The following is a 15,911-nucleotide window of genomic DNA, read 5'->3' as shown; positions in this document are numbered from 1 at the left end:
TCATTAAGAGTTCTGGGCTGTCGCTTGGCAACTCGCAGCTTCAGCTCCCTCCATAAGTTTTCAATGGGATTAAGGTCTGGTGACTGGCTAGGCCACTCCATGACCCTAATGTGCTTCTTCCTGAGCCACTCCTTTGTTGCCTTGGCTGTATGTTTTGGGTCATTGTCGTGCTGGAAGACCCAGCCACGACCCATTTTTAAGGCCCTGGCGGAGGGAAGGAGGTTGTCACTCAGAATTGTACGGTACATGGCCCCATCCATTCTCCCATTGATGCGGTGAAGTAGTCCTGTGCCCTTAGCAGAGAAACACCCCCAAAACATAACATTTCCACCTCCATGCTTGACAGTGGGGATGGTGTTCTTTGGGTCATAGGCAGCATTTCTCTTCCTCCAAACACGGCGAGTTGAGTTCATGCCAAAGAGCTCAATTTTGTCTCATCTGACCACAGCACCTTCTCCCAATCACTCTCGGCATCATCCAGGTGTTCACTGGCAAACTTCAGACGGGCCGTCACATGTGCCTTCCGGAGCAGGGGGACCTTGCGGGCACTGCAGGATTGCAATCCGTTATGTCGTAATGTGTTACCAATGGTTTTCGTGGTGACAGTGGTCCCAGCTGCCTTGAGATCATTGACAAGTTCCCCCCTTGTAGTTGTAGGCTGATTTCTAACCTTCCTCATGATCAAGGATACCCCACGAGGTGAGATTTTGTGTGGAGCCCCAGATCTTTGTCGATTGACAGTCATTTTGTACTTCTTCCATTTTCTTACTATGGCACCAACAGTTGTCTCCTTCTCGCCCAGCGTCTTACTGATGGTTTTGTAGCCCATTCCAGCCTTGTGCAGGTGTATGATCTTGTCCCTGACATCCTTAGACAGCTCCTTGCTCTTGGCCATTTGTAGAGGTTAGAGTCTGACTGATTCACTGAGTCTGTGGACAGGTGTCTTTCATACAGGTGACCATTGCCGACAGCTGTCTGTCATGCAGGTAACGAGTTGATTTGGAGCATCTACCTGGTCTGTAGGGGCCAGATCTCTTACTGGTTGGTGGGGGATCAAATACTTATTTCCCTCTGCAGAATGCAAATAAATTCATATACTTTCCACAATGTGATTTTCCGGATTTAATTTGTGATGTGCTATCTCTCACTGTTACCAATAACCTACCCTTCAATTATGGGCTGCTCATGTCTTTGTCAGTGGGCAAACTTACAAAATCAGCAAGGGATCAAATACTTATTTCCACCACTGTATAACAAGTACCAGGTCTGAATAACAACATCCATCTTTTTAGACATGGACGTCCCTCCCCCTTCTGTGATCAGAGTTGGACGCTTGTATTTTGGACCCTTCCTGGTCCCACCTAAAACATGCCCACACCTTGCCATATGGACATACTGCAGTGTTAGACGTCCATACCCTGCCTTTGCAAAATTATGATTTGGAAATCTATGCAGTATAGACCTCTAAATGCTAGTTTTCAGCTGTCCAGAACAAGAATAGAGCTTCCAAAATAAGCACCATAGTGTCAAGACACTCTGAAATGATATTCAGCAGCACTGAATAATTGGACAGTCCTGTCCAGTGCAACTGTCTGGATAACTTTATGTTTTAATGTTGGACCCTAAGGTGTTTATTTTCCAACTAGAGGGTTTTTGGTGTTGTTGTATCATAGCTACTATTACTCGGCACCTTTTCTGGTAGAATTTGTGTCACTTAGAAGTCATCAGCACGGGAAAGACACAGACACTGAGCAGAGGATACAAGTCAATCCAGGAGAGGGGTCAAAGAGCAGTAGGGTAACAAATATGTTTCTAATACTTTTTTTTTGCATGGGGGGGGGATGATTATAAGAGTTTATTGGTTACATCTATAATCATAAGTCCTAATAATAAATAGCCTTAGTATGAGTGCTAAGCTCAAGCTTTATCCTGTAGACATCACTGTATGAAATAGAAACTGTCCAGGTAATGCAGTGATCTCTGGCAGCCCTGCAACTTGTTCTGATTGTCTCAGCCCCGCAGATATTTTATTGCTTCCTAGAGTCTTCATCTTTGATTCGTTTGTAGCTTTTATGGCAGTTTTAAAGTCTTCCAGTAATTAGCAAATCTATATTTTATTGCTCATAAACTCTAAAACATTGATTATAACTTAAGTAAAACAAGTGGCATAAAATTGTAATGGCTCACAGAACCGGAGGCTTCCTATACAGCAGTTACAGATCTGCTGGGGATCAGATCCTCGTACCTCCACTACCACGGAACTTTAATTTGTATCATATATAGTTACTCTTAAATGAAAAATAGTAGCGGAGCTAATCAACTGATATTGTAATTAATTTGTCAGGAACTGAACCCACCTGAACTATTGGACTGATTTAGTAGGAATACAAGCTAAGTGTCGGTTGACAGCCATTATGTCCCATGACATGTCAGCTTGCAGCAGCCTTTTCCAAAGTGTAGCTGCTGCAGTGATGTAGTATGATTCTGCTGATATCCAGTGACAATGTTTCAGTAGCGTTCCTTGGTCGGCTGCCACTCGGGGCAGATCGCCGCTGCGCACCCCCCCCCCCCGGGTGCAGCGTCATCCGTCCCCCCCGGGTGCAACGTTCCCTCCCCTGGCGCATCACCATCCCCCTCCGGTGCATCACATCCAAGCCCCCCACCCCCAGGTGCATTCTTCTTACCTGCTGGGGTGCTGGGAGCAGCCGTGAGGCTGTCAGCTCCGCTGGTTCCCTGCTCCCTCTGCCCTGGAACAGGAAGTAACAGTAGAGAAAGCAGGGAACCAGTGGAGCCGACAGCCATGTGGCTGCTCCCTGCACCCCTCCTGCAGCGTGCACCCAGGGCGGACCGCCCCCACCACCCCACCCTCCGTATGCCACTGCAGTGTTTTGAAGAAAAAAGGGATTGATGGGTCTGAGTGCAGATCTGCAGACTCTCGTAGAATGTGATACATATGAGGTCAGGAAACAGGGGTCGATATTGAAAAGGGTTTTAACTAGGCAGGAAAGACTCCTGCCTGAATAGACCCCGCTGAGCTGGCTGGCCACCACTATTTAATGGTACTTAACTGGACAAGGCTACTGAATATCTTCGCTAATTGGATATTCCCTAAGCAGTTAAGGGCAGAGCTTAAGTGGAGCCAGTACTTAGCTGGCTAGTGGTGATATTCAGTCTGCTAACTGGGAGGCTCTTTTACAAAGATGCGGGAGGGCTAATGCTTGGGTAGCGAACACCCAATCGGCACTACTGTGCCTGATGGTAATTCCGAGTTTGGTGCGCGCCAAATCCTGAGTATAAAATAATTTTCTATTTTCTACTGCGGGGGTGTTCCTTCAGTAACCAGCAGCGCACCCTTGTTGGTGCATGCTGCATGGCTACTGCGTGGGTAGCAAGTGAGTCCTTACCACTAGGTGAATGGGTGTCAGTAAGGGCTCAGGTTGTAAATAGATGCGCATTAGTTTTAATATTAGTGCAGGCCCATTTAAAAATAGCCTGTTTCCCAGCCACGGTAAAAAAAATGGCCCACTGTGCACCTACAAGATGCGCCCACACTACCATAGGCCACTTTTTACCACAACTTTGTAAAAAGACCCCTGGCTAAGCAAGCACATAAAGTTAGGAGAGAAAGAAGGTTGTCCTATCTTTATGTGCTGATTTAATCAGGCACAGGTCTGAATATTGGTCAGTGCCTGATTAACGTCCAGCACACATACCCAGATGGTCAATGCAGGAGTCATGCATGCCCTGACACTGAATATCTAGGGGTAATTAATGCCAGGACACACACGGATATTCAATCCCTGTGAGTGACTTACAAAGCTGCTTTCAGTCATGGGTTGAATATTTCCCCATACAGATGCAGATCTGTATTTAATCCATAGAAAGACCTGGTGTGACACCAAAGCACAGTTTAAGGACTATATAAGTATTGTGTTAATGCCACTCGTTAACCAGGATATTCAGTGGGTGATAACTGGTTATCTCTTGCTGAATATCCACTGTTATGCACTTTAACACTATTTAACTGGCCGGGAGCTGTACCTGGCCAGCTAAATAGTATTAAATTTGGGGGGAACATAATTTCTCTGCAACCTAATTACAGCCAGTAAGGTATTCCATATTGATGTTGCTTGATATAGAAGTAATGATTGTAACTGTTTTTTAGATTTGATTTTATTAACCGCTGGGTACCATAAAATGATCTGATCCCTGACTGAATGAGCTCTACATCCACTGAATATCTGGGTAAAATGGACCACATAAGCTGGTGCAGACCCATACAAAATTTTGAATGTTATCATACAAAAACTTTCCTGGCCTCAATGGGTAACCAATGAAGTTGAAGAAACAATGGAGTGACTCTCTCAAATCTTTGTACTGAGAAAATTAATCTGAGGGCCACATTCTGAACTATCTGTAATTTCCTAATGAGCATCCCATGCCCCAATGAGCATCTTATTCATTATCCCTTGTCTTGGGATATGGGAAACACAATTGTGATCTCATCCACATAAATAAATGAATCGACTCCTAGCTGATCTGTGCTTCTATAGATAGAGCTTTGTTCACCTTATTAAGAAACCCTGAAACCACCTTAGCACATTATCTGTTATTCCGTAAACATTAAGCTTGCATAAAACAATATCATATGATCTATAAGATGAAATGCATTGGATAGATCAAATTACATTATCAGTGCTTCCTGAGTCCTACTCAATAAAGATTTTCTGTCAGATATAATAGAACCAAGCACTGTTTCCATACTAAAATCTTTTCGAAATCATGATTGGGAAGGATGGAGAATGTGAAATTTATCCAGATATGAATCTAAATGTTTGGCAACCCAAACCTCCACGATTTTTATAAACAGAGGAATTGATGTAACTGGTCTGTAATATGTTACTTGATGGATCTCACCTTTTTTTATCCTTAAGTATAGGAGTTACCATGCTGATTAATATGAACCTCAAAGGCTGCTTACCATGATTTTATTTTAAACACTTTACTTTTTGTTGGTTGTTGACGTATTACTTTTATTGTTATGGGTGTTATCTTTGTTCACCACTTTGAATGACTTTCAGGCTTATTTTCGAAAGAGAAGGGCGCCCATCTTCCAACACAAATCGGGGATGGGCGTCCTTCTCTCAGGGTCGCCCAAATCGGCATAATCAAAAGCCGATTTTGGGCATCCTCAACTGCATCCCGTCGCGGGGATGACCAAAGTTCACAGGGGCGTGTCAGCACCGTAGCGAAGGTGGGACTGGTGCGTGATTAAGAGATGGGCATCCTCAGCCGATAATGGAAAAAAGAAGGGCATCCCTGGCGAGCACTTGGTCTGGACTTTACTTGGTCCATTTTTGTTCACGACCAAGCCTCAAAAGCTGCCAGAACTGACCAGATGACCACCGGAGGGAATCGGGGATTGACCTCCCCTTACTCCCCCAGTGGTCACCAACCTCTCCCACCCTAAAAAAATGTATTTTTTTTTTTTTGCCAGCCTCTATGCCGCCTCAAATGTCATACCAGCCTCCATGAAATGAATAAAGTGGAGGGCGACCAAGGATTCCGCAAAGACTGAAAGGATATATAATAATAAAGATGTTTAAAGACTCGAGTCTTTATACCTCAATAAACATCTTTATTATTATATATCCTTTCAGTTTTTGGAATCCTTGGTCGCCTTCCCACTTTTATTTCATTTCTTGTTGTTGTCCATGGGGCGTCTAGAGTTCTCCGCCTTCTGGCGGATTTTTTTTCTTTATACATACCCAGCTCCATGACAGCAATATGCAGGTCCGTGGAGCAGTTTTAGTGGGTGCAGTGCACTTCAGCCAGGTGGACCCAGGCCCATCCCCCTCTACCTGTTACACTTGTGGTGGTAAATATGAAACCTCCAAAACCCACCCGAAACCCACTGTACCCACATGTAGGTGCCCCCCTTCACCCCTTAGGGCTATGGTAGTGGTGTACAATTATGAGGAGTGGGTTTTGCGGGGCTCAGCACCCAAGGTAAGGGAGCTATGCACCTGGGAGCAATTTGTGAAGTCCATTGCAGTGCCCCCTAGGGTGCCTGGTTGGTGTCCTGGCATGTCAGGGGGACCAGTGCACTACGAATTCTGGCTCCTCCCACGACCAAAGGGCTTAGATTTGGTCGTTTTTGAGATGGGCGTCCTCGGTTTCCATTATGGTCGACCTAAATGTTGAGATTTGGGCGTCCCCAACCGTATTATTGAAACAAAAGATGGACGCCCATCTTGTTTCTATAATACAGGTTTCCCCGCCCCTTCATGGGGCCGTCCTGCGAGGACGCCCTCATGAAAACTTGGGCACCCCGTTTGATTATGCCCCTCTTTATGACCAGGAAAACATAAATAAACTAGAAGAAAGATTCACTCAGTGGAACACCAGTATCTTTTCAAGCCACAATTTCAGTGAAGCAACTTTTAAAGTTTGCCCAAGTGAACTTATCATCTGTTACTAAGAATAAGCAGGTACGGGCAAAGTGTAAGGTCCATCTGCTAGGCACAATACTAATGAAATTAGTTAAGCTGCCTTTCTCTGCTTCTGATTAGTGGGTATGAATGTCTCTGAAATAGGACCAAAACTAATCTGAAAGGAGCAATACTGGAGAACCAGGGATGAAATTTAGATCTTATTCTTAGCATGCTGCACTGACCATCTGACTATTAAGCAAATTGAAGGGACTAAAGAATATGGCATCCCTTTTCTATAAAATGATATGGTACATTGACACATTGCACAACTTACTGGTTTGTGTTGAGCATTAATTCTTTATGGGTTTTCTTCTCAACTCTTTTTTTTTTAGTTTCAAAAAGCCACTGACTTCTCCCCAGCTTTTCGCTTTGGAACTGTCCCCAATGGCAGCACAGAGAGAAACATCCGGAATAACTACCCAGATATGTCCAATTACATGGTTAAGTTCAACCAGAGATCAGTGCAGGATGCTCTCCATTCTCTGAAGACTGGGTAAGGCCTTATCATATTCCTTGTGGGCACTGCCAAATGAAAGACTTTCATAGGCAGAAGTTCATTTATTATAAAAGCATTCCTTTTAAAAGTGATTTGTTCATTATAAAAAGGCATTTTAGTATATATTCTACAAAGTATCAACAGTATATATATAACAAGGATTAATATCTATTCTTTTGCAAATCATACCTTTTAAGTTTATATACAGCAGTTAAGGAAGGAAGTTATCAACGATGGCAACAATTAATCGGGCTATTTTACCACAAACTGGTTTTGATCCTGGGGAACTGAGTTTGATTCCCACTGCAGCTCCTTGTGACTCTGGGCAAGTCACTTAATGCTCCATTGCCCTTGGTACAAAATAAGTACCTGAATATATGTAAACCGCTTTGAATGTAGTTGCAAAAACCTCAGAAAGGCGGTATATCAAGTCCCATTTCCCTTTATTTTTGCACAGGATCTCATTCCATAAAATGGGACCTTGTGCTAAAATAACCTGACCTAAAGGTAACTCACGTTGATAACTTCCCCCCTTAAAGTCTTTAAGCAGCTCCCTTACAATTTATTTAAAATCTAAAGAGCAACTACATTATGAAGTGTCAGAAATGACTACAAAAAGGATTTTCTGCATGTACAGCCTCTCTTAGATGTAGAAAAATGATTTCTAAAATCACACAACTATATATTTCTCTATATAAAAGGCAACACCAACGTTCTATGAAGCCTCCAGCCGGAAGTGTGAAGGGGGCGAGATATCCGGTTTCCCTATGAGTGTCTGCCCCGCCCTCTCTGTAACATAGTCAGTGAAGGAAAACAGCAGAGCACGAAATCAAATCGCTGGCTCTGTAACAGTGAAGGACTCAGAGGGGGGAGGGGAGAGAGGCCAGAGGGCAGGGACACACACACTCCCACATGCACACAGAAGAAAACATTGCTAGCCCCCGTTTCATTTGCATCAGAAACGGGGCTTTTTTACTAGTGTATACATAAGTACATGTGGACCAGGTGTAGGTGTTCTTGGGGGCATAGTAGCGATGCAGTCGCATACCTTATAAAATACTCACATGGCAGTCATAAAGTACGGTACACACATATACCCTTGTGTTGGAGCAGTGGTAAATTACTGCATTTGAATTTATATGCTACAAACATGCTGTTTCTAGGTACTTATTTTATGATGCCATTATAAAATAACTGTGACATAGGGACACTAAACACATTTTTAGACATCCTGTTAGAAAATTCTCCACAGTATCTGAATCTTGTGTGAGTTGCAATAATTTGTGTCATTCCTCCAGCCAGGCTAGATATTGCACGCCATTCTGAGATGTGCATGCAACTAAATTGGCTAATGAGCCAATTAGTGCCAATAATTGGCTACTAACAATCAATTATTGGCATTAATGGGCAACAATTGGGATTTGTGCGCTGAGTGCCGATTTTTCCAACGCCCAAATTTGGGTTCCATGCACTGAATGTAGCTCATAGATAATATTGCATATTATCAAATTTTATGCAGAAAAAGATATTTGGGGGAGGGGTGAATTAAAAAAAAAAACATTTGCCATATGTAGACCTGGTGCGAACACACAGAAAATAGTCATCATAAAATTGGGTGAGGGTGTACATGTGCATAATGTAGACATTTGCACAATTTACAAATAGGCTTTCCTGAGGCATAGTTTTGGGTGGGGCAGTGGCAGAGTTGCGATATATTCGTATACCCCCGATTCTAGTTTTACAGTTACAGTTTACAATTTATTAACTTGCTATACCACCTAGCTTTTTTACACAGCAGTATACAAGGATTTACACTAACTGAAACTGGTGTAAATTCTTGCACCTAAATTAGGCACAGCTCTCCCTTATTCTGTAACACTGCACGCTAATTCAGGAATGCCCTGGTCCACCCATGCTCCTCCCTTGGCCACAACCCAGTTTTTTGATCTGCACATTAAGTTTATGCGGTGGATCCCTGGTTGCCTAAAGAGGCATGTGTAAATTTAAATTAATGCCAATCAATGCTGATAATTATTAGCTCCCAGTTATAGCGCTAATTGACTCACTCAAATTGGGCATGCACAATTTTGAGTGCCGTATATAAAACTAGGGTGGCAATACATGTGTAAATAATTAGAACATCAGTATACAGTGTATGCACCTATGCACCTGTATATAATATGAAAGTCGCTTTGTTGTACACAAAAAGGTGTATTTCAAATGCATGAACCATATTCTTACTCTTAAATGCCAAAAATTCCACCTAAGCTCTATTCAATAAGTAATGCATATTTTACAACTAAATGTACACACTAACAGAAATGGTATTCAAACTGATGAGTCAGAGAAACTGAATGAAATCTCTATAAACCTGGAGGATGCAATGGTGAAATTTGACAAATTGAAGAGCAGCAAATCGCCTGGACTGGGTGGTATTCATCCCAGAGTACTGATAGAATTGAAAAATGAACTTGTGGAACTATTGTTAGTAATATGTAATTTATCTTTAAAATCAAGCATGGCACTGGAAGATTGGAGGGTGGTCAATGTAATGCCGATTTTTTTAAATGGTTCAAGAGGTGATCCGGAAAATTATAGACCAGTGAGCCTGACTTCGATGCCGGACAAAATGGTAGAGACTATTATAAAGAACAAATTACAGAGCATATTCAAAAGCATGAATTAATGATACAAAACCAACATGGATTTAGCGAAGAGAAAACTTGCCTCACTAACATATTACATTTCTTTGAAGGGGTAAAGAAATGGGTGGATAAAGGTAAGCTGGTTGATATGGTGTATATGATTTTCAAAACACATTTGACAAAGTACCTCATGAAAGAATCCAGAGGAATTTGGGAGAGCCATGGAATAGGAAGGTAGTATTCTATTGTGGATTAAAAAACTGGTAAAGATAGAAAACAGAGAGTAGGGTAGGGGGTTCATTATTCTCATGGAGAAGGGTAGATAGTGGGATTCCCCAGGGGTCTGTGCTGGGACCGCAGCTTTTTAACATATTTATAAATGATCTAGAGGTGAGAGTAACTAATTAGGTCATTAAATTTGATGATGACACACAGTTATTCAACGTTGTTAAATCGCAAGAGGATAATGAAAAATTACAAGAAGACCTTACAAGACTGGGAAACTGGGTATCCAAATGGCCGATGACGTTTAATGTGCGCAAGTGCAAAGTGATGCATGTGGGAAAGAGGAACCCCACCTATAGCTACGTAATGCAAGGTTCCACATTAGGAGCCACCAACCAGGAAAGGGATCTAGGCATCATCGTTGATGATACTTTGAAACCTTCTGCTAAGTGTGCGGCAGCGGCTAAGAAAGCAAATAGAATGTTAGGTATTATTAGGAAAGGAATGGAAAACAAAAATGAGGATGTTATAATGCCTTTGTATCGCTCTATGGTGCAACCACACCTCAAATATTGTGTGCAATTCTGGTCACTGCATATCAAAAGATATAGTGGAATTAGAAAAGGTACAGAGAAGGGTGACGAAAATGATAAATGGTTGGGACAAATTCCCTATGAGGAAAGGCAAAAGTGACTAGGGATCTTCAGCATGGAGAAAAGACGGCTCAGGGGAGATATGATAGAGATCTATAAAATAATGAATGGATTGGAACAGGTAGATGTGAATCACTTGTTTGCTCTTTCCAAAAATACTAGGACTAGGGGGCATGCAATGAAGCTACAAAGTAGTACATTTAAAATGAATCAGAGCAAATATTTCTTCACTCAAAGTGTAATTCGTTGCCAGAGAATGTAGTAAAAGCAGTTAGCATAGCAGAGTTTAAAAAAGGTTTGGATAGCTTCCTATAAGAAAGATTCATAAGCTATTACTAAAATGGACTTGGGGGAAATCCACTGCTTATTTCTAGGATAAGCAGCATAATATGTATTGTACTGTTTTAGAATCTTGCCAGGCACTTGCAACCTGGATTGGCTACTGCTGGAAACAGGATGCTGGCCTTGATGGACCTTCAGTCTGTCCCAGTATGGCAATACTTATGTTCTTACCTCATGGAATACTATGTTACACACATACCTCCAGCATTTAGGCTCTGTGGTTGGCATAAGTGCTTGTGCCTAGCAGCATATCCATGTGCAACCCCAATTACACTAGTATTCTATAAAGGAAAGTTGGCGCCTACCTTCCATTAAAGAATAGACTTGTAATAGGTGTTCTTTCAATGCCTAATTCTAGGCACACCTTTATAGAATTGCTCTCATACTATTACAAATATAGGCAAATGTGCATAGAATACGAGCAATTTCCAATGGTCCAGAGACCTATCACATATTGTATTGGCTTCACAACAACTCCCTTTGATATTTTTCTTGTTCAAAGAGGCTTACAGGTTAAAAGACCTGCTAGAGAAATATATACTGTTGGCACCTGAAAGTCCCACATTGTCTAGATTCAGACTTTTGCACAGTGCAGCTCCAGGGCCATATGTAAACCTAGGCATAGGAGCCAACTTTTCAAAATGATTGGGGGTGCTGAAATTTTTTTTTTATTTTACAAGCAGTGTGCCCCCCCCCCCCCCCCCACAATACCTTAAAATTCTGTCTACTGCAGTCTTCACCTGGGCAGTGGCAGCGCCGCTCATAGGCTGCCTGCAACCTGCACCAGGACGTCTTCCCTGAACAGTCCCACCCCTCAGTCCCTCTATACTGTGCAAATATAAAGAGATGCAAATGTCAAAAACTGACATATTTCAATCACTATACTATAGGTTAACAAATACAAATACAACAAAAAATGGAAAATATATCATTTTAGTGGACTAAATACATTTTTCAATTAGCTTTCAAAGGCCAAAACCTCTTTCCTCAGGTCAGGACAGTTAGAGGGGTGGAGGATACAGGGCCGTGCAAAAGTCTTCACACCCTTGTAAATATTTTACTGTTGTCTAAAAAAAACATATTTAATTCAAAATGCATTAAACTATCAGCTTGTTTTAACTGATTTATGTGACATCAAAATATGAAATCAAAAAGCCTTGACTAGTTAAAACTAATTTTACCCGAGTGAACGGCAGTGAAACAAGAAGAGAACAGCTGGCTCCGTCTTCAGCTTCTCCTTCCCTCTCAGCTCAGCTGTGGACCTGCCCTCATTTCCTGTTTATGCAAGGGCGGGACGCTGAGAGGGAAGGAGAAGCTGAAGACAGAGCCAGCTGTACTCTTCTTGTTTCACTGCCGTTCATAGGCGGTCGGTGGCCCAACTGTATGGGGAGGCTAAAGGGGGCGGGGTTAGGGGTGGGGCCAGGGGTGGAGCTTAAATCCATAATTGTCTGATCACACACAGAAAAAAAAAATAAATGTCACAATTAATACCTTTTATTAAATTTAGATATTAGCTATGTATCATATGTCAAAGAATAAAGTGGTTGCTCAAAGCATATACTAACCACAATCGCTCAACTGCAAAACACTATGTACAACTTTGTGCAAAAACACACTCTGAACCTTACTGTACCGTAAATATTACACTGGGCAGAACTTAATACACCAATATACCACCCATACGGAAAATGTAGACCGTCAACAATATTGAAACAAGGGATCATAATATCACAATTCTCATGTAGAGCCACAAAACATCCTAATTCATGTTTAATGTGGGATAAAATGTCATAAATAAGTAAATAAACTTTTAATGTTGAACACCTAATTCTCAAAGTGGACATATTCCAAACACTATAATGAAAATAAAATGATCTTTTCTACCTTTGTTGTCTGGTGACTTTGTTTTTCTGATTGTGCTGGCCCAGTATCCGATTCTGCTGCTATTTGTCCTCTTAACTCCGTTTCCAGGGCTTCCTTTCCATTTATTTGTTTACTTTCCGCCTTTCTTCTTCATTTCTTGTCCTACATCCGTAAGTAAAAGCTGGGTCCTCCGCAAACTTGACTGTCCAGTGGATCCAGCTTTTGCCTATTTTCTTCATCCATGTGCAGTTTTTCTACTCTCTTCCTTTTCTGTTATCTCATCTCCTTCCTCACTCCTCCCTCTCCCTCCATGTCCAGCAACCTTCCTCTCCCCCCCTACCCTCCCCTCCATCTACCCATATCCAGCAACTCTCCTCTCCCCTGCCCTCTCCTCTCCCCTTCTTCCACCATGTCCAGCAACCCTCCTCTCCCCTTCCCTCCATCCAGCAACCTTCCTCTCCCCTTCTTCCACCATGTCCAGCAACCCTCCTCTCCCCTTCCCTCCATCCAGCAACCTTCCTCTCCCCTTCTTCCACCATGTGCAGCAACCCTCCTCTCCTCTCCCGTCTGCCCTGTTTCCTTCCTGCCCCCCCCCCCGTACCTTTAAATATTATAGTTTTGCTGGAGTCGCAGGCAGCCGGCATTGAAGACATCGGCAGGCTTACGCCGGTTCCAGCAGCCTTCCCTTCCCTCGTTGCAAGTCGGATGATGGCTCCGCCCTCGTAGAAACAGAAAATACGTCAGAAGAGGGCGGAGCCATCATCCGACTTGCAACAAGGGAAGGGAAGGCTGCTGGAACCGGCGTAAGCCTGCCGGTCTTCAATGCCGGCTGCCTGCGACTCCAGCAAAACTATAATATTTAAAGGTACGGCAGGGGGCGGGGCGGGGCAGTGGCGGGCTGGGGAGGCTTAGCCTCCCCAAGCCTCTTATACGGGGTAAAATTAGTTTTAAGAGCTGGGCAGCAGGAAGGCAACGAGGGCAGGTTTCAAAATATTGGGGGTGCTCAAGCACCCACAGCACCCACAGTGTCGGCGCCTATGAACCTAGGTAACATAAACTTATGCCTAGGGTTCCAAATTAGACCCTCTCCCTTTTACAGTTTTAGAGGGAGAAATCTCTGTCCCCATGTCTTCCAATCTCAGGGTATCATAAACTTTAATCCTGTTCTTTGCAGCTGCTCTTTTCAGAGAAAATGGGTAGTGGGTACAAGGAAGGCAAGTTGGGACTCACCCCCACCACCTCTTCTCCATAAAAAGCTGCTTTGAAAAATAGCTTTGTACTACAAAGACACTTCCTTAGTCTAGAAAAGATTAGACAGTCAGAACTCAGTGACACAAGATTCTCCAACAAAATTTGTTAAGTGGAAATTTTTCCACATAAGAAAGAGAAGTTTGGACTCAGGTCGATTCCTTGGGATGTGTCCATGTCCTTCATAACAGCTGGAAGATAATCCATCGCACAGGAAACTGAGGCAAGACACTAGAACATAAGCACCAGGAAGTGTCAAGTCCACTTATAGCCTGGTGTCCCAGTTTCAGGCCTTTATGACCAGACAGTGCTGGAGCAGGTTTTCCCTGGGCTATAAATGGACCGGTGAGGATGGACTAAAGCAGGCCGACCAAATAAATAAACCACATGGGTATTTACATTACACATGCCCTACCAATGTGTCTTTTTTGACAAGGTGAATTTTCATTCCACTTAGAAATGTTATTGAGCACTTCCATTTATCTGCAACATTACCCAGGCAAGAACTAAAGCTTCTGATTTATTATGCCCTCATCTTTGTTCCAGTGTATGGCTTTCTGGATAATCTAATTTAGATATTCCTCGGCCATGACACACTGATAAAGCACATTTATTTACATACAATAAAGAGACAATGATTTTAAAAAGAGCATTGCTAAATGTGTGTATTATCAGATAAAAGTCTAGAGGATTTTTTTTCCATCTTGCTGGCATTAGCTATACTCACTGCAGTACAGGCAATGACGCTCATTTCTTTTTTAAATTCATGCTAACAATTTTCTAAAAGAAACATACAATTAATCTCACTCTGCCCAGCTTAGCATTGCAAAGAGCACTGATATTAGAGCTGTTTCTGGAATCATAACACATTCATTAAAATGGAAGCCTGGACTGCAGAGGCGCTACTGAATTATTTTCTGAAAGGGCAAAATGTTTCTTTCTTTGCACACCAGAGGTGAGCTATCAAAGTGGTACAGAGTAGAGAATGACATAGGGACAGGGACCCGCAGTAACTGTGGGGAGGAGGACGGGGACAGGGACCCTGGGGATGGGGCAGGGACAGCTTGAAGGGATGGGGTGGGGACAGAGCCCGGGGAACAGGGACAAACTTTGTCCCCGTGTCATTCTCTATCTTAAAGGCTGTTAAAGAATTGGACAGTTATTTATGTTCCAGTGATGCAAGCGATAATGTTTCCATTTTTTGGAAAAACAAGCAAAAGTGCTGGCCACAACTGGCAAAAATTTGTACGGGGGATCCTGTACATTCCTGCTTCCAACACACCTTCTGAGAAGACATTTTCTATTGCTGGAAGGACTGTGGAAAACAGGAGAGCTAGACTGAATCCTAGGATTGTTGATGACCTTCTTGTTCATCCACAGATTAAAACATCATAACAGGTCTTCATAGGGCATATTTCTCCCCCACTAGGGCATACAGAATGGGTTATATTTTGTCCCCCTGGACATTTTAACAGGATGGATTAGGGTTTCTTGGGGTAGTAGAAGTCAGCTATTGATGGGGTTGGAAGGGTAGAGGGTGGTGGTGGGGGGAGGTTATTGTAGTTGTTCGCTGTTATTTTTGTTTTCTATTTGTGATTTATAAACAACAGTTGCACAGCATATTGTTCATTTTTATACTTTAATAAAACAATTTATATAAAAAACCATAGGTGTTTGAGGCTTCTTCAGATGAGGACAGAGCCTTTGGGGATGGGGACCAAACCTACCTACGGGGATGGAACAGAGACAAACACAGAACCTGCGGAGATGGGGTGGGGACAGAGACAGAACCCATGGGGTTGGGTGGGGATGGGGACAAACTTTGTCCCTGTGTCATTCTCTACTACAGAGTCTGCTCCACAAACCCTCTCACATATTCACCCTAAAGGGGAGCAGTATAGGATAGAGATATCCAAATACCCAAAAGGAATAATTAAAACAGATG

General features: G+C 42.8%; 1 protein-coding gene across 1 annotated transcript in view; it reads left to right on the top strand.

The window, feature by feature from the left end:
• GRIN2B (glutamate ionotropic receptor NMDA type subunit 2B) overlaps positions 1 to 15,911 on the top strand; it is an 854,212-nt gene that overhangs the window by 809,961 nt on the left and 28,340 nt on the right. The window contains exon 9 of the mRNA XM_030207195.1: positions 6,827 to 6,987. Within this exon, the coding sequence (XP_030063055.1) occupies positions 6,827 to 6,987 (161 nt within the window). The remainder of the gene's footprint in view (positions 1 to 6,826; positions 6,988 to 15,911) is intronic.

Source organism: Microcaecilia unicolor, chromosome 1, assembly GCF_901765095.1.
Source record: "Microcaecilia unicolor chromosome 1, aMicUni1.1, whole genome shotgun sequence".
In the NCBI taxonomy this organism is placed as follows: Eukaryota; Metazoa; Chordata; class Amphibia; order Gymnophiona; family Siphonopidae; genus Microcaecilia; species Microcaecilia unicolor.
Note: the sequence above shows the minus strand (reverse complement) of the source record. Positions and strands in the feature narration are given on the sequence as shown.